Source organism: Aquarana catesbeiana, linkage group LG11 (assembly GCF_042186555.1).
Source record: "Aquarana catesbeiana isolate 2022-GZ linkage group LG11, ASM4218655v1, whole genome shotgun sequence".
Lineage (NCBI taxonomy): Eukaryota > Metazoa > Chordata > Amphibia > Anura > Ranidae > Aquarana > Aquarana catesbeiana.
In genome coordinates, this window is record NC_133334.1 from 230,638,936 (window position 1) to 230,662,523 (window position 23,588).

General features: G+C 45.7%; 1 protein-coding gene across 2 annotated transcripts in view; it reads right to left on the reverse strand.

Annotated features, from left to right (window-relative positions):
• Nucleotides 1-18,662: 18,662 nt before the first annotated feature.
• Nucleotides 18,663-23,588, reverse strand: part of LOC141112549 (inactive hydroxysteroid dehydrogenase-like protein 1) — an 89,519-nt gene continuing 84,593 nt past the window's right edge. For both annotated transcript variants that reach the window (XM_073605470.1, XM_073605469.1), the window contains 2 exons: nt 20,632-20,859; nt 18,663-19,348 (listed from right to left, as the gene is read on the reverse strand). In XM_073605470.1, coding sequence (XP_073461571.1) covers nt 19,244-19,348; nt 20,632-20,859 — 333 coding nt within the window. In that variant the 3' untranslated portion in view covers nt 18,663-19,243. The remainder of the gene's footprint in view (nt 19,349-20,631; nt 20,860-23,588) is intronic.

The window sequence follows — 23,588 nt, forward strand, 5'->3', positions numbered from 1 at the left end:
CTGTAGATCTGAGGGGGACATGCAAGGAAAATCAAAATCAAAATTTTTGCTTGCACATGACTGGATGATAGAAATGAGCAGGGCTTCCCCTCATTTGATCTTCCCCTCAGTTCTACAGGGACTGCACTTCCAAGTGCACTTGCAGTGCAAAGTGGAGTTGTCTTTATTAAATCAACCCCATAGTACACTAACTCCAGGGGCGTTGCTAGGTGGCAAAAAGACCAGGGGCTTCAGCCCAAAGTCCAAGGCCGGCACGGGGGGGGGGGGGGGGGCTCTAGTGGCACTGAGTTTTTTGGTTGGGTGGAGGGGTTGTGTGGCAGGGGGGAAGCTTACTTGCTGGTTGCTGCCTGGTTTACCAGTGCCCATCAATGCTGACCACTAAACTGACCTACCTACCTGACACACACTGACCTACCTGACACACACTGACCTGCATACACTGACCTACCTGACACACACTGACCTACACTGACCTACATACACTGACCTACCTGATACACACTGACCTACATACACTGACCTACCTGACACACACTGACCTACATACACTGACCTACCTGACACACACTGACCTACCTGACACACACACACACTGACCTACCAGACACACACTGACCTACATACACTGACCTACCTGACATGCACTGCCTACATACACTGACCTACCTGACACACACTGACCTACATACACTGACCTACCTGACACACACTGACCTACCTGACACACACTGACTTGCACTGACCTACATACACTGACCTACCTGACACACATTGACCTACCTGACCTGCACTGCCTACATACACTGACCTACACTGACCTACCTGACACACTGACCTACACTGACCTACCTGACCAGGCACACACTGACTTACCTGATCTGCACTGCCTACATACACTGACCTACCTGACACACACTGACCTACATGACGCACACTGACCTACATACACTGACCTGCACTGACCTACATACACCGACCTACCTGACACACACTGACCTACACTGACCTACACTGACCTACCTGACCAGGCACACACTGACCTACCTGACATACACTGACCTGACACACACTGACCTACCTGACCTACATACACTGACCTACACGACACACACTGACCTACCTGACCTACATTGACCTACACTGACCTACATACACTGACCTACCTGACATACACTGACCTGACGCACAATAACCTACCTGACCTACATTGACCTGACACACACTGACACACACTGACCTACCTGACCTACATACACTGACCTACACGACATACACTGACCTACATACACTGACCTGCACTGACCTACATACACTGACCTACCTGACACACACTGACCTACACTGACCTACCTGACACACTGACCTACACTGACCTACCTGACCAGGCACACACTGACCTACCTGACCTGCACTGCCTACATACACTGACCTACCTGACACACACTGACCTACCTGACACACACTGACCTACATACACTGACCTGCACTGACCTACATACACTGACCTACCTGACGCACACTGACCTACACTGACCAGGTACACACTAACCTACCTGACATACACTGACCTGACACACACTGACCTACCTGACCTACATACACTGACCTACACGACACACACTGACCTACCTGACCTACATTGACCTACACTGACCTTCATACACTGACCTACCTGACATACACTGACCTGACGCACAATGACCTACCTGACCTACATTGACCTGACACACACTGACACACACTGACCTACCTGACCTACACGACACACACTGACCTACACTGACCTACATACACTGACCTACCTGACACACACTGACCTACCTGACACACACTGACCTACACTGACCTACATACACTGACCTACCTGACACACACTGAGCTACCTGACTCACACTGACCTACCTAACCTACCTGACACACACTGACCTACCTGACACACTGACCTACACTGACCTGATACACACTGACCTACCTGACCTACATACACTGACCTACCTGACACACACTGACCTACACTGACCTACCTGACACACACTGACCTACCTGACCAACACTGACCTACCTGACCTACAAACACTGACCTACCTGACACACACTGACCTACATGCACTGACCTACATCAGATGCTTGAGAAAGGAATGCGGCCATTCGTCACTCTCCCCCCACTTGGAACCCTTATCCTTGTATCCAGGACACCATCAGGCTCTTAGTACAGCAGGATTTGTGTTGGACGATTAACTGTAAGAGACTGCACCAGGCTGCACCAGTTCATCCTTCCTCCTCTGGATTTGGCATGCCCTGCAGGAACCGCTGTGACCTGTAGTTCCACCGCATCTCTTCAGCCCAGCCAACAGACCTGAATGCAACTCTTCCAACTTTTATGTGAGTGGATATTGCTGTTTTAATAAAATGTGTTTATGATATATACTCAGAGGCGCCCCTCTCCTTGTTGTTGTAGGAGCAAAAATTACACATCTCATTTCTCAACTACCTATTAGAGCCCTTTCACACTGGGGCGGTTTGCAGGCACTATTGCGCTAATAATAGCGCCTGCAAACCGACCCGAAAGTGCCGCTGCTTGCATTCCAGTGTGAAAGCCCCGAGGGCTTTCATACTGGAGCGATGCGCTGGCAGGACGGTAAAAAAAGTCCTGCCAGCAGCATCTTTGGAGCGGTGAAGGAGCGGTGTGTATACCGCTCCTTTACCGCTCCTGCCCATTGAAATCAATGGGACGGCGCGGACTATACCGCCGGCAAAGCACCTCTGCAGAGGCGCTTTGTGGTGGTATTTAACCCTTTCTCGGCCGCTAGCGGGGGTAAAACCGCCCCGCTAGCGGCCGCATACCGACGGTAAAACGCCGCTAATAATAGCGGCGTTTTACCGCCGACGCCGCCCCCCACCCCAGTGTGAAAGGGCTCTAACACTTTTGAAGGCCCTGGAGCACCAGGACAATGGAAACACCCACAAAATGACCCCATTTTGGAAAGCTAACACCCCAACGTATAATCTATGAGGCATAATGAGTCTTTCGAACGGTTCATTTTTTTCCAGAAGTTTTTGGAAAATGTGGAAAAAAATGAAAACGCATTTTTTTTTTACACAAAGTTGTCCATTTATAAGATATCTCCAAAATACATTCTGCTACTCCTCCTGAGTATAGTAATGGGGGGGGATTGGGGAGGAATGGCAGGGACTTCTCCAACTTTACAATTGAAGGATGAAGGTACCCACTAACAGTTTATCTCTTCTTATTTATGTGGCAATTACCTTATAATCCTCCTGAGTATGGCGATACCACATGTGTCAGACTTCTACACAGCCTGACCACATACAGAGATCCAACATGCAAGGAACACCGTCAGGTGTTCCAGGGACATATAGCATGCACATACCAAGAATTACACCCCAAAATACATTATGCTGAGCAAAGTGTAAACAAAAGATTACCTGTGGTTGTAGTAGCGCAGTTGTACACAGGAGGATAGCACTGGTCCAGGCAGCAGGCAGGGACTTGGTCAGCAACGGCAAACACAATTGTCCAGGCAGCAGGCAGGGATACTGTCCATATACAGTCCAGGGTTAGTGCAGGCAGAGATATTGTCAGAAGTGCCATAAATATTGGTCCTGGTAGTAGGCAGGAACATGTGGTATGGTCAGTGCAACAGGCAGGGACATAATGGCAGTAAGTCCTACAGCCAGCAGGCAGAAGTAGGGCCTCGTTCAGGACAGAATGGGGACAGGGGTAGAAGCTTCTCCCACTCAAATCTCTTTGAAGCCTCCGAGTTTCCAGACCCTAATCTAGGAATGAGAAAACAAAAAAAATAGTTTTCTTCATCATAATATCATGGTCAAACAGTCCAAGGTTAGTTCCAGATCAGGCAGAGGTATGTACAGAATCGTTAGGCAGAAGCATGGTCGAATAACAGTCCAGGGTCAGTTCCAGATTAGGCAGCGTTATGTTCAGAATCGTTAGGCAGAAGCATGGTCGAATAACAGTCCAGGGTCAGTTCCAGATCAGGCAGCGGTATGTACAGAATCGGCAGGCAGAAGCGTGGTCGAATAACAAGCCAGGGTCAGTTACAGAGCAGGCAGTGGCATAAGGGGTGTGAAGGTGTGTGAAGGCAGGAACTGAGGATTACGTTTACCATACTCCACTAATAATTTATTGAAGTATGTTAACGGCGAAAACATTCACCTAGGCCTGATTCGGAAGGACATTGGGCACAGTAATAAGATGTGTCTCTTCTGACTCCTGCTCTGGTACACACCTTACATTTTTTTTTATGTTGCTGGCCTGTTGGTCTGGGAGGGAGTCTATCTGGAAAGTGGCGTTCGGAGAGTCGACTAAGAGCATCTGATCGGATGTTTTCTGGGGGGGCGTTCGGGAATATAAGGGCAGTGTAAATTTCCTCCTGGTAGCCAAGGAAGCGTTTGGGGTTTTAGGTGGAGTTGCAGTAAATTACATATGAGTTGTATATGGCCAATTGAAAAAAATTAATTGCGACTTTCTTATACCAATGGTATGTCCGTCTTGTGGCAAGGTATGGTTCCAACATTTGGTCATTGAAGTCGACTCCCCCCATAAACAAATTATATTCATAAACGCATTTTGGTTTTTGGATGGGGCCATTTCTTCTAGGGATTTCTACGAAGGTTTCATTGTGGATCGAAGACAACATGTAGACATCCCTTCTGTCCCTCCACTTCACTGCCAAAATCTCCTTGTTCCGCAGACTTGCCATTTCTCCTTTCCTCAACCTCTTATTGACAAGACTTTGAGGAAAGCCCTTGCGGTTCCGTTTTACGGTGCCACATGCAGGCGTCTTCTTCCGGTGAAGGTTGTGGAACAGGGGCAGAGATGTGTAGAAGTTGTCTACGTACAGGTGGTAGCCTTTCTCCAGTAGGGGGTATATCAGGTCCCAAACAATTTTCCCGCTTGTCGTCTGGGCAATTAGGGGGTTGCAGCCGGGTGTCCTTCCCTTCGTACACTTTGAAGGCATACATGTACCCTGTGACTCGGTCACATAATTTGTATACCTTCACCCCTTAGCGGGCCCTTTTGCTGGGAATAAATTTTTGGATTTTAAACCTGCCACTAAATTTAACAAGGGACTCATCCACACATTTGTGTTGGTCCGGGGTAAACAGCTGGGGGAATACTTCAGAAAAATAATTTAATATTGGCCGAATTTTGAAAAGCCTGTCATAATTTGGGTCATTTCGGGGAGGGCACTGGGTGTTATCATTGAATTGAAGGAACCTCATTATCATTAGGTATCTGGTTCTGGGCATTACCTTGGAGAAGATTGGCATGTGGTGGATGGGGTGGGTTGACCAATAGGAATTCAAGGTGTTTTTTTTGGTGAGTCCCATACAAAATGTGAGGCCTAAAAAAACCTTCAACTCCTCCACCGTTAGGTCTCTCCACTCGTAGGGACGGGCATAATAGGAAGTTGGATTATTTAAAATAAATTGCTGTGCATAAAGGTTGCACTGGGCCACAATTATTGATAGCATGTCCTCTGTAAAAATTAAATAAAAAAAATTGATTGGGGAAAAATTTTCAGTGTCCACCTGGACTCCTGGCTGGGCAGTGAAAGGGGGAATGTTGGCTTCTCCTGAATTAGGAGAAAGCCACAAGGGGTTTTGAAGGGCATAGGGAAGGCTGGCATGGGTCCTTGGCCTTTCTTACCGAGGTACTGCGGTGCTGGTGGATGGCACTGCAGTGCTGGTGGATGGCACTGCGGTGCTGGTGGAAGGCACTGCGGTGCTGGTGGAAGGCACTGCGGTGCTGGTGGATGCCACTGCCTCCTCACTAGAACGCCTTCGTTTGGCGGGCCGAATATCTTCATCCTCTGAGTCACTCAGTGTTCCACTTCTGAGGACTGGCTCATAATTGACGTCCAACTCAGAATCGGAGTTTGAAATGGAATCCGAACAAGAGAGCTCCCCGTTGCTCTCGTCGGCCTGGGAAAGTATCTGGTACGCCTCCTCAGCGGAAAAGCCTCTTTTGGACATGCTTGCTGGTGATGATGCGACTACACAGGTGTGTGCTAAGCCTGCACTGATGGGCACTGATGAGGCGGTACTGATGAGCACAGATGGGCACTGAGGTGGCACAGAGGGGCAATGATGAGGTGGCACAGATGGGCACTGATGAGGTGGAACAGATGTGCACTGATGAGGTGGAACAGATGTGCACTGATGAGGTGGAACAGATGTTGTCAGAGAGCTCCCTTGGGCAGACACGCTGTTGGTAGGCATCGCAGTGCGTTGAGGCGCGCTGCCGCGGGTGACGGTGTGCGGGCGCGTGCGTGTGTACGGGGGCGCGCGTCGGCGTGCACGTGCCCCCGGTGTTTGGCTCCAACCTGCCTATTTAGGCCGTCTGCACAGGGGGCTCAGTGCTGTCCGATCTTCAGCTTCCTTTATCCCTGCACCAGCTTCCTGTTTCCTGTTGAACCTGATCTCCTGACCACCGGCCTGTCTTTGATTCCTCCTTGCTTGCTGCCTGCCACTGATCCCGAATTGTCCTGACTACGAATCTGCCTACTCCTCTGTACCACGCTGCCCGCCTGTTGCCGACCTCTGCCTGTGACCCGACCTGCCTGCTCCACTCCTGCTCTGCATCTGCTGCCTGTGCTTCAGTTACTGTAGATCTCCATAACCACCTTTACCAGGATCCTTCTGCAGCTAAACCCGCCAGGCTCTCATACCATTCTGTGCTCCCGTGCCTCCTGTCCATACTACCAGGGGCCGGGAACCAGATACGTAAGGGAGACCTTCCCCTGCTACATCGGGCTCGCCTGTCTGCTACGTGGAAGTCTGATAGTATCGGACAGCCATGTCTGAGCCCGAGCAGGGGACCTCCTCCATGGAGGAACTGTGTAGACACCTGGCGGGTCTTACACAAGCCGTGAAGAGCCAACAGGAAGGCTACACAAGGTTGGAAGAACAAGTTCAAGTCCTGTCAGCTCCAACCCGTCCACAAGCCTCCTCATCGGCCGGAGCAACATCCGCACCCTCAGTGGTTATGCTACCCCCGGAGCCTAGGGTAACCATACCCGAGAGGTTTACCGGTGACCGCAGTAAATTCCGGGCTTTTCGCAATGCCTGCGAGCTATACTTCGCCCTGCAACCTCGCACCTTCTCCCTGGAGGCAACCAAGGTGGGCTTCGTAATCTCCCTCTTATCGGGTGAACCACAGACCTGGGCTCATCGCCTCCTGGAGCAGAAATCTGGAGCTCTGGACAACCTTGATGCTTTCTTTACCATCATGTCCCAGTTGTATGAGGACCCCCAGGTGACGGCGACTGCTGAAGCCGCCTTGCACGCCCTTCAACAAGGGCGTACAGCCGCAGAGGACTATGTGGTGGAATTTAGGCGGTGGAGCTCCGACACTGGTTGCAATGATGCGGCCTTACGTTACCAATTCCGCATGGGATTGTCTGATCCTCTGAAGGATGAGTTAGCACGGGTCGGTGTACCCCAAACCCTGGATGAACTCATCAACCTGTCTATCCAGATCGGCCGACGCCTCAGAGAGCGTCGCTCCGAGAGGTCTTCCAGCCAATTCCGCCCTACCTGGATGTTACCCAAGGTTCCAAGCTCTCCCAGCCAGCCCTTCCCGGCACCGGCCGCACCGGTTCTTGATACCTCTGAGCCAATGCAACTCGGTCTGTTCCGTCCCTCTCTCAATCCAGAAGAACGCCAACGCAGAAGAGTTAACAACCTCTGCATGTACTGCGGGGAGCCTGGACACTATGTGAGGTCTTGCCCAAACAAGACACGTAAGTCACCTAAGTCGCTGCCAATATCTTCAATTTGTGCTTCTGCTCTCTCTAAACCTACTAATCATCTTGCTCTCTCTATCACCCTACAGCTCCCAGGAAAGACTATGCCAGCTACAGTCATAATTGATTCAAGAGCCTGCAGCTGTTTCATTGACCTAATCGTTGCTGCCAACCATCACATCCCTCTCCAGTCTAAAGTTCGGGGACTTTCTGTACACCTCGCTGATGGTTCCTCTCTTCGTTCCGGTCCCGTCACGCAGGAAACCATCCCTTTGTTAGCCACCATGGGCTCTAACCATCAAGAACTCCTGCGCCTGGATGCCATTTCCTCCCCTCTTTTCTCCATCATACTTGGGATGCCATGGTTACAGGCCCATAACCCCAGCATTGACTGGTCTAGTGGAGAAGTCAAGTTCCTTTCTGACTATTGCCGGCAACACTGTCTACATACCAGTCCTGCTGAGACTACCCGACTACTCTGTTTGGACGCTGAGTCTGAGTTACAACAGTTGGTCCCTGCACCCTACTGGGACTTTCTGGACGTTTTCAGAAAGAAAGGAGTAGAGACTTTACCTCCCCACAGGCCTTACGATTGCCTAATCGAGCTATTACCTGGAGCAGAAGTTCCCTTTGGGAGGATTTTCCCACTAACAGAGCAGGAGTTGGACACCTTAAAAATATATATCGATGAGAACCTGAAGAAGGGATTTATCCGTCCATCTACCTCTCCGGCCGGGGCTGGTATATTCTTCGTGGAGAAAAATGACCATTCCTTACGTCCTTGTATTGATTATCGGGAGCTGAACAAAGTAACAATCAAGAATCGTTACCCTTTGCCTTTAGTGCCTGAACTCTTCCAGAGATTGGGATCCGCAGTGATCTTTTCCAAGTTAGATCTCCGTGGTGCCTACAACTTGATCCGTATTCGTGAAGGAGATGAGTGGAAGACAGCTTTTCGCACCAGATTTGGACATTACGAATACCTTGTTATGCCCTTCGGCCTGTGCAACGCACCTGCTACGTTCCAACACTTTGTTAATGACATTTTCCGTGACTTCTTGGATCTATATGTTATTGTCTACTTAGACGATATTTTGATCTTCTCCTCCTTAGTCTCCGATCATCGCAGGCACGTCAGAAATGTGTTGGCTCGTCTCAGGCAGCATGGACTTTACGCTAAACCAGAAAAATGCCAGTTTGAACTTCAAAGTATCCAGTTTTTAGGCCTAATCATTTCCGTTGAAGGTATAAAAATGGATCCGCAAAAGGTATCAGCCATTCTGGAGTGGCCCGCTCTCTCCGATAAGAAAGGGGTTCAAAGGTTCATTGGCTTCTCGAACTTTTACAGGAAGTTCATTAGGGGCTTTTCTGCAATAATTGCCCCCATCACTGAAATAACCAAACAAGGGAACCGATTCCAGTGGTCCCCTAAGCCACAATCCGCCTTTGAAAAACTCAAGGAGCTGTTCACTTCTGCTTCAATCTTGAAACACCCAGATCCTGCCCTACCATTCGTCCTGGAAGTGGATGCTTCAGAGGTTGCAGTCGGAGCTGTTCTGTCCCAACGGCAAGGCCCAAAGACCCTTCTCTACCCAGTGGCCTTTTTCTCCCGCAAACTCTCTTCCGCGGAGAGAAATTACGATGTGGGTGATCGGGAGCTTCTGGCCATCAAATCCGCCTTGGAGGAGTGGCATTATTTACTGGAGGGTGCAGCATATCCTATCCTGGTCTATACGGACCATAAAAATCTGGAGTATCTCCGAACAGCCAAGAGACTGAAACCTCGGCAAGCGAGGTGGGCCCTATTTTTCTCCAGATTTCAGTTCCATATAACATACAGACCTGGTTCCAAAAATACCAAGCCGGATGCTCTGTCCCGTATGTTCCCTGATTCCGGCAAACCTGTGCATCCGGACACCATTCTTCCATCCGGAAATTTTCTGTTACCTCAAGAAGATCTACTATCCCGCATAAAACAAGCCTCTGCAAATTGGACCCCAAGTTCCGGAGAGGAAGTGAGGGCCCAGGATGGTCTTTTGTGGCACAAGGGTAAAATCGTGGTCCCTGAAGATTTGAGGGTGGCAGTGCTAGAGCTCTGCCATAATCACAAGATGGCTGGACATTTCGGTGTGCTAAAGACAACCGAATTAGTGCAGCGCACTTTTTGGTGGCCTCTTGGCAAACGATTGCAAGAACTATGTCGAATCTTGTGCTATCTGTGCTCGAAGCAAAAATAGCCGAACTAGACCCTGGGGTCTGCTAAAACCATTACCCGTCCCAGAAAGACCGTGGAAGATGATATCAATGGATTTTATTGTAGAGCTTCCTCAGGCAGAAGGCTTCTCTACCATTTTTGTCGTCGTAGACAGTTTAACCAAGATGGCTCACTTTTTGCCTATGAAGGGAACGCCTTCGGCCATGGAGACAGCAAGGGTCTTCATTAAAGAAATCGTCAGGTTACACGGAGTCCCAGCAAATATTATATCGGATCGTGGTGTTCAGTTCACCTCTCGGTTCTGGAAGGCTCTCTGTGACTCCCTGGAAATCGAGCTGGCACTCTCCTCTGCTTACCATCCCCAGACTAATGGGCAGACGGAGAGGACTAATCAAACTCTGGAGCAATACCTCCGCTGTTTTTCATCTTTCTCACAGGATGACTGGGTCTCTCTCCTGCCAATTGCGGAGTTCTCCTATAATAACTCTACATTCGGCCATTAAGCAAACACCCTTTTTTGCCAACTACGGCTTCCACCCGTCCTTCCTGCCCAGGTCTTTACCCAAGTGTACGATCCCTGCAGTTTCTGACACCATGGACTTTTTTCTTTCTAACAACAAACTCTTGCAGGAAACCATGGCCAAGACCCAAGAGTATAATAAGAGGATGTTTGACAGGAAGAGGTGGGGAGAGCTCATCCTGGAACCTGGCAACCAGGTTTGGTTGTCCACGACCAATGTAAGAATGGCCTGTCCTTCAAGGAAATTGGGTCCCAAATTCATGGGCCCGTTCTCAGTCAAGAAGAGAATTAACAATGTGGCCTACGAACTCAACTTACCCAGTACTCTGAAGATCCATCCGGTCTTTCACATCTCATTGTTGAAGCCTGTTATACCCAACACCTTTGCTGGCTGAAGTACTGACCCACCAGAGCCCATAATTGTTGATAATAAAGAAGAATTCGAAGTGGAGGCTATATTGGATTGTAGGAGGAGACGCAACCAGATGCAGTATCTGATCAAATGGAGGGGGTACGGACCGGAGGATAACTCCTGGGAGCCAGAGGGCAACTTACATGCCGAAGAGCTTCTGAGGACTTTCAGGAGTACTCATGCCGCCAGATTGGCACAGTTGGACATCCGAAGGCTGCCCTTGAGGTGGGGGCACTGTCAGAGAGCTCCCTTGGGCAGACGCGCTGTTGGTAGGCATCGCGGTGCGTTGAGGCGCGCCGCCGCGGGTGCCGGTGTGCGGGCATGTGCGTGTGTGCGGGGGCGCGCGTCGGCGTGCACGCGCGCCCGGTGTTTGGCGCCAACCTGCCTATTTAGGCCGTCTGCACAGGGGGCTCGGTGCTGTCCGATCTTCAGCTTCCTGTATCCCTGCACCAGCTTCCTGTTTCCTGTTGAACCTGATCTCCTGACCACCGGCCTGTCTTTGATTCCTCCTTGCTTGCTGCCTGCCACTGATCCCGGACTGTCCTGACTACGAATCTGCCTGCTCCTCTGTACTACGCTGCCCGCCTGTTGCCGACCTCTGCCTGTGACCCGACCTGCCTGCTCCCCTCCTGCTCTGCATCTGCTGCCTGTGCTTCAGTTACTGTAGATCTCCATAACCACCTTTACCGGGATCCTTCTGCAGCTAAACCCACCAGGCTCTCATACCATTCTGTACTCCCGTGCCTCCTGTCCATACTACCAGGGGCCGGGAACCAGATACGTAAGGGAGACCTTCCCCTGCTACATTGGGCTCGCCTGTCTGCTACGTGGAAGTCTGACAGATGTGCACTGATGAGGCGGCACTGATGAGGCTGCACAGATGTTCACTGATGAGGCAGCACAGATGTGCACTGATTACACAGATATGCACTGATGAGGTGGCACAGATGGGTACTGATGAGGCGGCACAGATGGGCACTGATGAAGCTGCACAGATGGGCACTGATTGATTGCACAGATGTGTACTGAGGCGGCACAGATGGGGACTGATTTATGGCACTGATGAGATGGCGCAGATGGGCACTGAGGTGGCACAGATGTGCACTGATGAGGTGGAACAGATAGGCACTGATGAGGCGGAACAGTTGTGCACTGATTGATTGCACTGATGAGGTGGCACAGATGTGCACTGATGAGGTGGCACAGATGTGGATGCAGGACGCTGATTATATACTTTTTGTCGAAAATTCACAAGGATCCTCAGCTTCCTCCTGGGAGATCAATTGTGAATGGCATTGTCTGCACAACTTGGACAATATATAGTTTTTTTTTTTTTCTTAAACCTCCAGTCTCTGAGACCACAGCCTTTCTTAGAGACACTAAGCACATCATTGAGATTTTGGGAAGACCTTCCCTGCAATAGTAACAGTATACGTGTTACGACTGATGTCAGATCTTTATACACTATCATTGGTCATCAGGACGCTATAACATCAGTTAGATGGGCTCTAGATAAATCTGACCTCACCAACAGTTATGAGAAGTTTTTATTACAATACTTGGAGTTTTGTCTCACTAGGAACTACTTTTGGTACAATAAATGGCTCTTCTTTCAGATCATGGGTGTTGCCATGGGACCAGGTTTGCTCCCAGCTTGGCAAACTTATTTATGGCACTGTGGGAGGAGGAAACTGTTTTTTGGGACTGTCCTAGTCAACTAGTATGTTAAAAAGAAGATACATACAGCCTTGAGGCATTCATGCTTAGGTTAAATAGTAACAACAAAGATATTTCCCTCTCTTGGAACATCGATACTCAATGTATGGGTTTTCTCGACCTGGAGGTATTTAAGGAAGGAGTTCACTATAGGACCCGTAACTGTTTCAAGCCCACAGATAGGAATGGATACATTCCCCTTGATAATTGCCATCACAAAACCTGGCTGTGTAATATCCCGAGGGGGCAGTTTATTCGCCTTATACGAAACTGTTAATTGGAGTCGGACTATCAGTCCCAGTCTCAGGTTTTGGCAGAAAGAGTCCTGCAGAAGGGTTATCAAAAAGATCAGATTGCTAATGAGATTAAATCTATTGGTAATGCGGATAGGAAAAAATTGGTGTCCAATTCCAATACCAATAAACAAACCAAGCATGAATATAAGATTGTCTTGGACTATAATATTCGGTGTAAACAATTTGAAAATTGTAATTAAACATTGGGAAGTTCTTAGGAAGAATAGGGTGCTGGGTGCAGTTCTCTCCACCCACCCCCAATTCATTTATAGGCAAGCCCCCACATTTATAGACGTTATTGCTCCCGGGGTTATTGACTGGCCTATTATTAGGGAAAATACGATTTTTTCTTTCCTACGCTTGTGGGCATTGCCAAGCTTGTAGACAATGTAAGTGTTATTTCAAAAAAACTAAATGAATTTTCATCCTCCTCCACTAATAAAGAATATCAGATCAAAGATTTGATCATATGTAGTACAGTGGGGTTGTCTATATGTTGGAGTGTAACGGTGGGCTCCAATTTATAGGTAGGACCTCCAGGCCCCTCAGTGTCCATATCAGGGAACATTTTAACAATATTAAAAAAGGGACTCCCACAGTGTCTCTAAACATTTTAGGTTGTGCCATGATAGGAACCCCAGAGGACTTAGATTTTAGGGTATTGAAACAATTAATAGACATGTGGGGGGGGGGGGGGGGGGTACTACATTCGTTTGTCTTAGCCAAAGGGAGTCCTTTTGGATTTTTGAAGCAAAAGTTCCAACACCCGAAGGGTTAAACGTAGATTTTGATTTAAACCATTTCATTTCTAATAGATAGGTTCTAATATTAATATTTTTGTCATTATTTGATTTTGTTATGTTTTTTCATGTTTTTTTCTTATGATTTTTTATATGGTTTTACATTGGGCTTGCAACAGGATGGTAGCAGGTGTAGATAAACTTTAATGATTTTGTAATAAAATTCCTTTATTTACATAAAGGATTTTTTATATGTTTGATTGAGCTGTAGGGGTGCTATTGGACCTATTATTTAGATTTTTAAATATATACATCGGTTTGAATCAGTTCCCTATCTGGGTATATTTTTTAAGGTGAAAAGTCACACAAGTTTTAATGTGTTAATTTTTTAACCTTGTCCGATGCTTTTAGCACTGACAACATTTTTTAAAATCTATTATCATCTCCCTGGGGTTGCATTTCTGGCATTGTATGTTGTTATGGCAACAGGTTTGTTTAGGATAGACAGGGTGACACTGTATCTCCACCCCGCTGAAGAAGTTCTTGTTAACATAATGCGTAGAGGGGGAGGAGCTACGTCTGATGTCACCCGCTGTCATCCTGAATGAATATGTTACTCCATGTCTCGTGTTTATACCTGAACTGACCAGCTCTATGTGAGTAAGTTTTTTATCTAATTATAAAGGCCGGATTGTTTTAAATGGAGAGCGCTTAGATTTATTGTTTTATTTATATTGTCTTGGGTGAATCGCTTTGGAGACCTGGATTTCAAGTTCCTGTTGTATTTCACCCATTGCTGTGACATGCGCTTATGACCACCTGTTAGGTCAGGGGTCCATTATTTGAGGTGAGCGAAGGGAGTGCTTTGGAGGTGAAGGGATTGTCACTTGAAGCTGTTGCTCCTGGACTTTTTTTTGATCACGTGGAAATTCTCTGATGTTATACTTACCTGCTCTGTACAGTGGTTTTGCACAGAGCAGACCAGATCCTCCTCTTCTTGGATCCCTTGCCGACACTCTTGGCCCCACCCTCCTGCTGAGTGACCCACAGCAAGCAGCTTGCTATGGGGGCGTCTGAGCCTGGCATTGGCTCCCCCCCAATCCATACCAGCCCCTTCAAATCCTGTATGGCTTTTGAGGGGAACCCACAATAAAATAATAAATGGTCATGTTCTAATAGGGAAATGGAGCTGTTCACAGATAATGTAAAAATCAAAAACGCAAAGCCCAACCCACCAGAAAATGGGAATGAGAAAATGTGAATAAAAAAATGTGAAAAATTAATAAATGTGCAGTGTGCACCAAAGTCCACAGCAAACTATGTGGGAGAATCTGACTAAAATCCTGTAAGTTAATCCATTATGTATATTACATAAGGTGTGAGTATGCAAGTCACTACCATAAGTGAAAAAATGCAAAATCATACATGGTACAAGATGGATAAAAATGACATAAAAAGTAATATCAGCATTTGAAAATCCCACTCACGTGCCCAATACCATAGACAATACATAAAAAATACATGTAAATGAACCAAATAAACATCTGTGATCTTTCTGATATAAATAGTAAAAAATGTAGATAAAAAAAATGTATATTTAAGGTGAATTAATCAAAAAATGTATATTTAAGGAGAATTAATCAAAAAATCAATTAATCAATCCATTATTCTCATTTTTTGATTAATTCACCTTAAATATACATTTTTTAATCTACATTTTTTACTATTTATAGCAGAAAGATCATTTTTGACAGTTTTTTAGTGAAATGGTAGGCCCTTACCATTTCACACAGGGGGGAGGGTCGGGATCTGGGGGTCCCCTTGTTAAAGGGGGCTTCCAGATTCCGATAAGCCCCCCGCCCGCAGACCCCCACAACCACCGGCGAGGGTTGTGGGGATGAGGCCCTTGCCCTGAAGGGCCTGGTATGGAATTTAGGGGGACCCCCACGTCATTTTTTTTTTAAATTTGGGCCGGGGTTCCCATTAATAGCCATACCAGACCTGAAGGGCCTGGTATGGAATTTAGGGGGACCCCCCACGTCAATTTTTTTTTTTTTTATTTTGGTTCGGGGTTCCCCTGTGGGGAATTCCCATGCCGTTTTTATCAATGAACTTCTATGTGTTTTGTCGGACCGGCAATGCATTAATAGCCGCGAGTAGTTTTAAATGACTTTTTTTCCTTTGAAATGTAATTTTGCTGTCAGACTGTTCTAAACACGGGAAACATGCGCCCCTTTACAGGCATAATATAAACACCCCCCAGGTACGATATTTAAAGGGATATTACACTTTTGTTGTTTCACTTTAAGCATTATTAAAATCATGTCCGTTTTTAAAACTTTTTTTTGCATTGATCCATGTCCCCTGGGGCAGGACCCAGGTCCCCAAACACTTTTTATGACAATAACTTGAATATAAGCCTTTAAAATTAGCACTTTTGATTGTTCGTGTCCCATAGACTTTAACGGTGTTCGCGTGTTCGAACAAATTTTTTGCCTGTTCGCATGTTCTGATGCGAACCGAACAGGGGGGTGTTCGGCTCTTCCCTACTCAAGAGTGGTGTTGTGCACATCAGATCAAAGGATTTCTTGTTGGAATTTCTCAGCAGAATCACCAGGCACCAAAAAAGGAAAAAATGGAACTTATGCCCCGTACACACGGTCGAACATTGATCGGACATTCCGACAACAAAATCCTAGGATTTTTTCCGACGGATGTTAGCTCAAACTTATCTTGCATACACACGGTCACACAAAGTTGTCGGAAAATCCGATCATTTTGAACACGGTGGCGTAAAACACGTACGTCGGGACTATAAACGGGGCAGTAGCCAATAGCTTTCATCTCTTTATTTATTCTGAGCATGCGTGGCACTTTGTGCGTCGGATTTTTGTACACACGATCGGAAATTCCGATAACGGATTTTGTTTGTTTTGTTTTGTTGTCGGAAAATTTTATAGCCTGCTCTCAAACTTTGTGTGTCGGAAAATCCCGAAAATGTGACGGAGCCCACACACGGTGACAACAAGGTCCTATCACACATTTTCCGTCGGAAAATCCGACCGTGTGTACGGGGCATAATAGTGAAAAGTACCATTTGAAAAGGGATTTATTCCATATACAAATGGGTACTTACAAAATAGTTGATAAAAACAGGCATATACAGGGATTAGAGATGGATCCAGACGCTGATTACGGCGTGCGTTCCAGAGTGAGTGGGGACACATGTGCGGGTGGCATTTCTGCATCTGAAAAGTCCTGGAGCGTCTGTGGTCCATTGCACTTCAAAAGTTTTTTTTCCCATTGCGGATCAGAACATTGGGGCAGAGGGGGCACAGCCCCCCTGCCCAAAGCATCCCCCATGTTGAGGGCATGTGACCTAGTAAGGTTCAGGGAGGGGCGCTCGCTTATCTCCCCCTCTTTCCTGGCCTGCCAGGATACGTGCTCGCATAAGGGTCTGGAATGGATTTTGAGGGGGACCCTACGCCATTTTTTTTTTTATTTTGGCGTGGGGGTTCTCATCAAAATCCATACCAGACCCCCACGCCGATTTTTCTTTCCATTTTTCAATTGCCGGCAATGGTTTTATGCAGCCAGGAAAATCAATTTAAATGTCATTCTTTTTCCATGTCCGTTTTGTTGCAGCAGATTCTATACACAGTACAGAGGTGTCACTTTACAGACAGGCTAAGGGGACCCCCCAAGCACTATATTTAAAGGAAGTTTTCATTTTCGTTGTTTTACTTTAAGTATCATTAAAATCACTGCTCCTTTAAGAAAAATTTTTGCATTGATACTATCATTAATCATCAATAAAAAAAGCGTGATGTCTCTCCCCCCCCATAATCCATACCAGACCCTTATCTGAGCGAGCGCCCCCCTCCTGATCCATACCAGACCACATGCCCTCAACATGGGGGGTGAGCTTTGAGGCAGAGGGGCTTCCAGATTCCGATAAGCCCCCTGCCTGCAGACCTCCACAACCAGCGCAGCGCCAGCATACCCAGGTCTGTGAAGTCACAAGGGGGCAGGGTCATCTGTTAACATTGGGCGACTTTGCCCCTTGGCTATTTAAGAAATGTCAAATGGGGAAGCAGTCAGCGGGAGCATTCGACGAGACCGGAGGATTTTTTTTTTTTCCCCCAGGTTTGGAGGTTTGGCAGGCATTGTGATAGATGATGGATCTACACAGGGGGAATTTTTTTTTGTTTAAAAAAGGAATTGTCAAAAACTCATGTTGCGTCTATACTCATTTTGTACCCCTACTCATTCACTAAAAAAGTGTACCATGTACCCCATACACATTTACACGGGGAGGGGATCTGGGGCCCCCCCTTGTTGTCTCCAGATTCCGATAAACCCCCCTGCCTGCAGACTGTCACAACCACTGCCCAGGGTTGTTGGGGAGAGTCCCCCCCAGCTCCAAAGCACCCCTGCTTTCCATGTTTTTTTCGGGTTGTTGTTAGGTGTTGTGATTGATGACGGATAAACACAGGGGGACTTTTTTTCTTTAATAAAGCAATTGTCAAACTCGCGTTGTGTCTTTACTTACTTTTTTGGTAAATGAGTAGGGGGTACAATATACCCCTACTCATTCACATGGGGGAGGTGGGATCTGGGGGCCTCCCTTGTGAAAGGGGGCTTTCAGATTCAGATAAATCCCCGTCCCACAGACCCCCGCAACCACCGTCCAAGGTTGTCGGGAAGAGGCCCCCTCCCAAGGTGCTCATCCATTGTTGTTCATGCCGAACTTATACTTGGCCTGAACCGTTCGCCCATCCCTACTGAGAGTCTGTAATGCAGCATATCCTCACACATATTGTAGAAAAGACCATGTGCTTACAGATGCAGCAGAGAATATAAAGGCTCCAGAAATATGACTTCTTACTGTTGTATTTCAAGTGCTGCTTTATGCATTGACATACCTCTTTAGACCCAGTCTGTGTGGACAATATGGTAAATAAAACACAGAATTTGAATGCAACACAATTTTGCTTCAGCTAATTACAGTACAGATTATGTTTTCCAGTGTTTTGAAATAAGGAGACAATGACATTCCTAAGCCCTGTCTCTACGAAAAACCAACACTGACTGAGGGAACATGGAAAAAATGTAGGAGGTCCGGCTAGGACTAAACTAACTATCAGTAAACAGAAGGGGAGGGGGAAGAGGAACATACCAAAAATCACATTAGTAAATAAGTTGCAGTGACCAGAAACTGCCAGTAGATATTAGCATACTACAGAAAAAAAGAAATCTCATGCAGTTCAATACAACACAGAAGAAAAAATATATATAATTGCAATCTTGGGATAAACAAATATGGCCTATGGTCAAAAAAATTGTAATAATAAAAAAAGAGTAGGATATGTGCAGTACTTGGTAATAGTAAGTGAATAGAGCCAATAATGATATTAAAAATATGGATAATTATAAAAAAGAAAAATATGAATGTGATATACTTTGGAATAAAGAGGAAATATAAGTATAGAATAATGTTCCTCTCACAAATCTTTAACATGTTCAACAGTGGAGAAATTTGATCTGTGGATTTTTATAACTTCACTGGTTTGTGATTGCGCGCCATGCGAACGGTGTTGCAGATAAAGGTAAATATGGATACCCAGAGCCATTCCGGAATCCAATTAATTAACAACATCTGTGGAAAAAAAGTAAAAAATAAATTAAAAACTTACTACTGGATCAGCTCCTCCGTAGCAATGCAAGCTCATCTATTTTGTTTTTTGCATACACATCTGATGGACAGTCTGAAACGGTTTTATACTTAAAGCTGAACTCTAGACAAACAGCCAAATGCACATATGATTGGCCCCAAGTATTGGAGATGCTGATAATGGTCAGCTTTTATTTAAATGTTTTAACAGCTTCCCATCTACCCTCTGTACATACAAGTCCTTGGATGGGATCGGTGATACCAGGATTACGGCTGCAGTGGCAGCTTGATCCTGGTATCATTTAGAGCAGGCGATGGTCTTTCTTGTAAAGGTGATCTAAGCAGCTTTACAGCCACCCAATCACTATTACATGCGGCAGAAGAGGGTAACCTTTAAAGAGTATTAGCTGGAGTTTGGCGTTAATTTGTTAGTGCATTCAAATCTGCCAGTACATCTAACACTCCCCTCGCTCCAGATTAACAATGCTGCTGACCACAGGTGTCTCCGTTGCTCCGCCATACAGAGTGTAGGCCAGTGGCGGCTGCTCATGCAGGGCCGCCCCCCTAATCCATGCGTCCAGCCCCTAATCTACATGCAGGGTGCCGGACGCATGGATTCCAATGGGCTTTAAAAAGGGTGAGCCTACCCAGTTGTATGACAATATGACAATTGTGTGATATGTGGCTGGCTGGCTGGGGGAGGCCGCTGGCTGTCAAGAGAATTGAGCACCAGCCACCACTGGTGTAGACAACTTAAGACAAGTGTGTTACTGGCCAGATCCCCAGGTGAAAAAAAAAAGGAAAAAAGAAAACTAATGCAGCCATGGCATTTAATTGATAAGCTTTAAAATATTATCTTTTTGGTTTTGGGCTTAATACCACTTTAAGGCAGCTCATACTTTATGTTGTCAATGCATCACACTGGATGAAAAAGAATAAAATTACCCTTTTTTAGCACCATAAAGCACTTTATACGCATTGTGGTATATTGGGGTATACTGTGGTGCGTTGGGCTCTCCTGTATATAATACTTTGGGGTGTCATTCACAGTGAATGACATCACAACGCAGATAGAGCAGATGCTTTGCAAAAATACGTGTTTTAATGTGCATTGCAGCAACGCACTAGTGTGAACAGGCCCTTTCAGATTTTTTCATAGTACTCTTATGATCTGATGTGGCTACAGTCATACTATTAAAGACTAATTCATGTGTTCGTGTTGTGGTATGTTGCACTCTTCCCATATTTGTACCAGCTATAATCCTCACCTGGATAGAGTGAGACAAGTGTCCTGCTGTTCTCCGTGATATTCCAATGGTTCTTACTGCTTGACGAGCATAATCCTTAGCCTCAAGAACAAGTAATGGCTTTGTCTTCAAGAATGTACTCAGTTGCAAAATATTGGTCTTTACAAAATATGTGACTAAGCTCTGAATAAAGATTTCCTTGGAAGCATATTCATAATGTAGGGCTCGAGAAAATGAATCCATAAAAGACTGTAATAAGAGAACATCACTCTAAATTAACACGATTTGGTATACATTGTATAAATAAATACTTATACCAAATGGCAGGTATGTCAAACTCAAAAAAAATAATAATAAAAAAAATAGTCTGAATCCAGTGGAATTAACCTCCCTGGTAGTATGATTATGTCAGATTTTTGAAGCTCAAAGCAGTACATTGTTGCACATGGATATTTGGCGTTTTATATTGTAGGCCTGTAATTCTTAGGAATAACTCACTTAAATCTGTCCAAACAAGAGTCTAGTAGACATCCTGGGTATGATAAAGTTTGAAACACAAAATCATAAATAATATAATAAATAACTATAAAAAATTATAACAATTAATAATATAATAATAATAAAACATTTTATTCAATAATGTAATCAAATCAAAAACACTGAAATTAGCTCAGTCGCAGAATCGTCGCTGTTGTCACTGTCAGTGTCTGATGACAAATTTCCCCACGAATCACTATTGCTCAATATTGCAAATTCACTATCACTAATTCACTATCACTAATTCACTATCACTGTTTTCTAGCTGGTCTAAAACCGCTTTTTACATAGAGGGACACTTTTTGGATGCCATGGACGTTCTCAAGTTTCCAGACAGAAAGAACAGTATGCAGTTGTGCCCATAAGTTTACATACTTTATGATTTCTTGGCTATTTTTCAGAGAATATGAATGATAACACAAAACTATTTCTTTCACTCATGGTTAGTGTTTGGCTGAAGCCATTTATTATCAATCAACTGTGTTTACTCTTTTTGAATCATAATGACAACAGAAACGACCTAAATGACCCTGATCAAAAGTTTACATACCCTGGAATGTTTGGCCTCGGTACAGACACAGAAGGTGGCACACAGGTTGAAATGGCAATTAAAGGTTAATTTCCCACATTTGTGGCTTTTTAAATAACAATTAGTGTGTGTATAAATAGTCAATAAGTTTGTTAGCTCTCACATGGATGCACTAAGCAGGCTAGACACTGAGCCATGAGGAGTTAGAAAAGAGCAGTCAAAAGACCTGCGTAACAAGGTAATGAAACTTTACAAAGATGGAAAAGGATATAAAAAGACATCCAAAGCCTTGAATATACCAGTCAGTACTGTTTAATCACTTAATAAGAAGTGGAAAATGTGGGGATCTCTTGATACCAAGCCAAGATCAGGTAGATCAAGAAAGATTTCAGCTGCCACAGTAACTGTTCGGGATACAAAGAAAAACCCACAGCTAACCTCAGGAGAAATACAGGCTGCTCAGGAAAAAGATGGTGTGGTTGTTTTTAAGGAGCACAATACAATGATACTTGAACAAAAAAGAGCTGTATGGTCAAGTTGCCAGAAAGAAGCCTTTACTGTACAAGTTCCACAAAAAAGCCTGGTTACAATATGGCCAACAACACCTTGACATTCCTCATTGGCTTTTTTGTGGCATTGGTGCAGTAAAGGCTTCCTTCTGGCAGCTCAACCATGCAGATCTTTTTTGTTCAAGTATTGTTGAATTGTGTTCCTTAAAATCAACCATACCGTCTTTTTAGAGAGCAGCCTGTATTTCTCCTGTGGTTACCTGTGGGTTTTTCTTTGTATCCTGAGCAATTCTTCTGCCAGTTGTGGCTGCAATCTTTCTTCGTCTACCTGACCTTGGCTTGGTATCAAAAGAGCCCCTAATTTTCCACTTCTTAGTGATTAAACAGTACTGACTGGCATATTCAAGGCTTTGGATATCTTTTTATATCCTTTTCCATCTTTGTAAAGTTTCATTACCTTGTTAGGCAGGTCTTTTGACTGTTCTTTTCGATCTCCTCATGGCTCAGTGTCTAGCCTGCTTAGTGCCTCCATGTGAGAGCTAACAAACTCATTGACTATTTATACACAAACTCTAATTGTGATTTAAAAAGCCACAAATGTGGGAAATTAACCTTTAATTGACATTTTAACCTGTGTGTGCAACTAGGGATGAGCCGAACACCCCTCCGGTTTGGTTCGCACCAGAACATGCGAACAGGCAAAAAAATTAGCACGAACAAGCGAACACCGTTAAAGTCTATGAGACACATACATGAAAAATCAAAAGTGCTCATATTAAAGGCTTATATGCAAGTTATCGCCATAAAAAGTCTATGGGGACCTGGGTCCTGCCCCAGGGGACATGTATCAATGCAAAAAAAAGTTTTTAAAACTGCAGTTTTAAATAATCAGCAGCACCGCCCCCACCTCTAACACGCCCCTAGCCTGCTCTGGAGAAGGGGGGGCAGGCCCCCTTGCATAATAGCACTGTGTGTAACAATGGGAGGTTGAGGAAAAACATAGAGCTGTGCCTGTGGGAGGGGCCAAGCCTTTGCATAGAAGACATTTCTCATCAATATGAGCATCCACACTGTATGATGTACATAATGTGAAGGGCTGTGCAATCTGTTCAGGGACAAAAACAGCAGCCTGACACACAGAGCCTCCGCTTACACAAATCTGTCTGTGCACAGCCCTGCAAAATACATATATGGGAGGTCAAGGAAAATTATAGAGCGGTCTCTGTCAAGTGCTGGGGGCTAGATCGCCTCCGCTGCTTTTCCTCCAATCAGGAGTCAAAGAAGCTAAGTGCACACTGGAGACTTGTACACCATCATCATGGCATCCCAGGACGGTGGGTACCGGGTCCCCTGAGGGCAGAGCACATGTGTGACCCACGTTGGGGTCACTGGTGGCTTAGGGA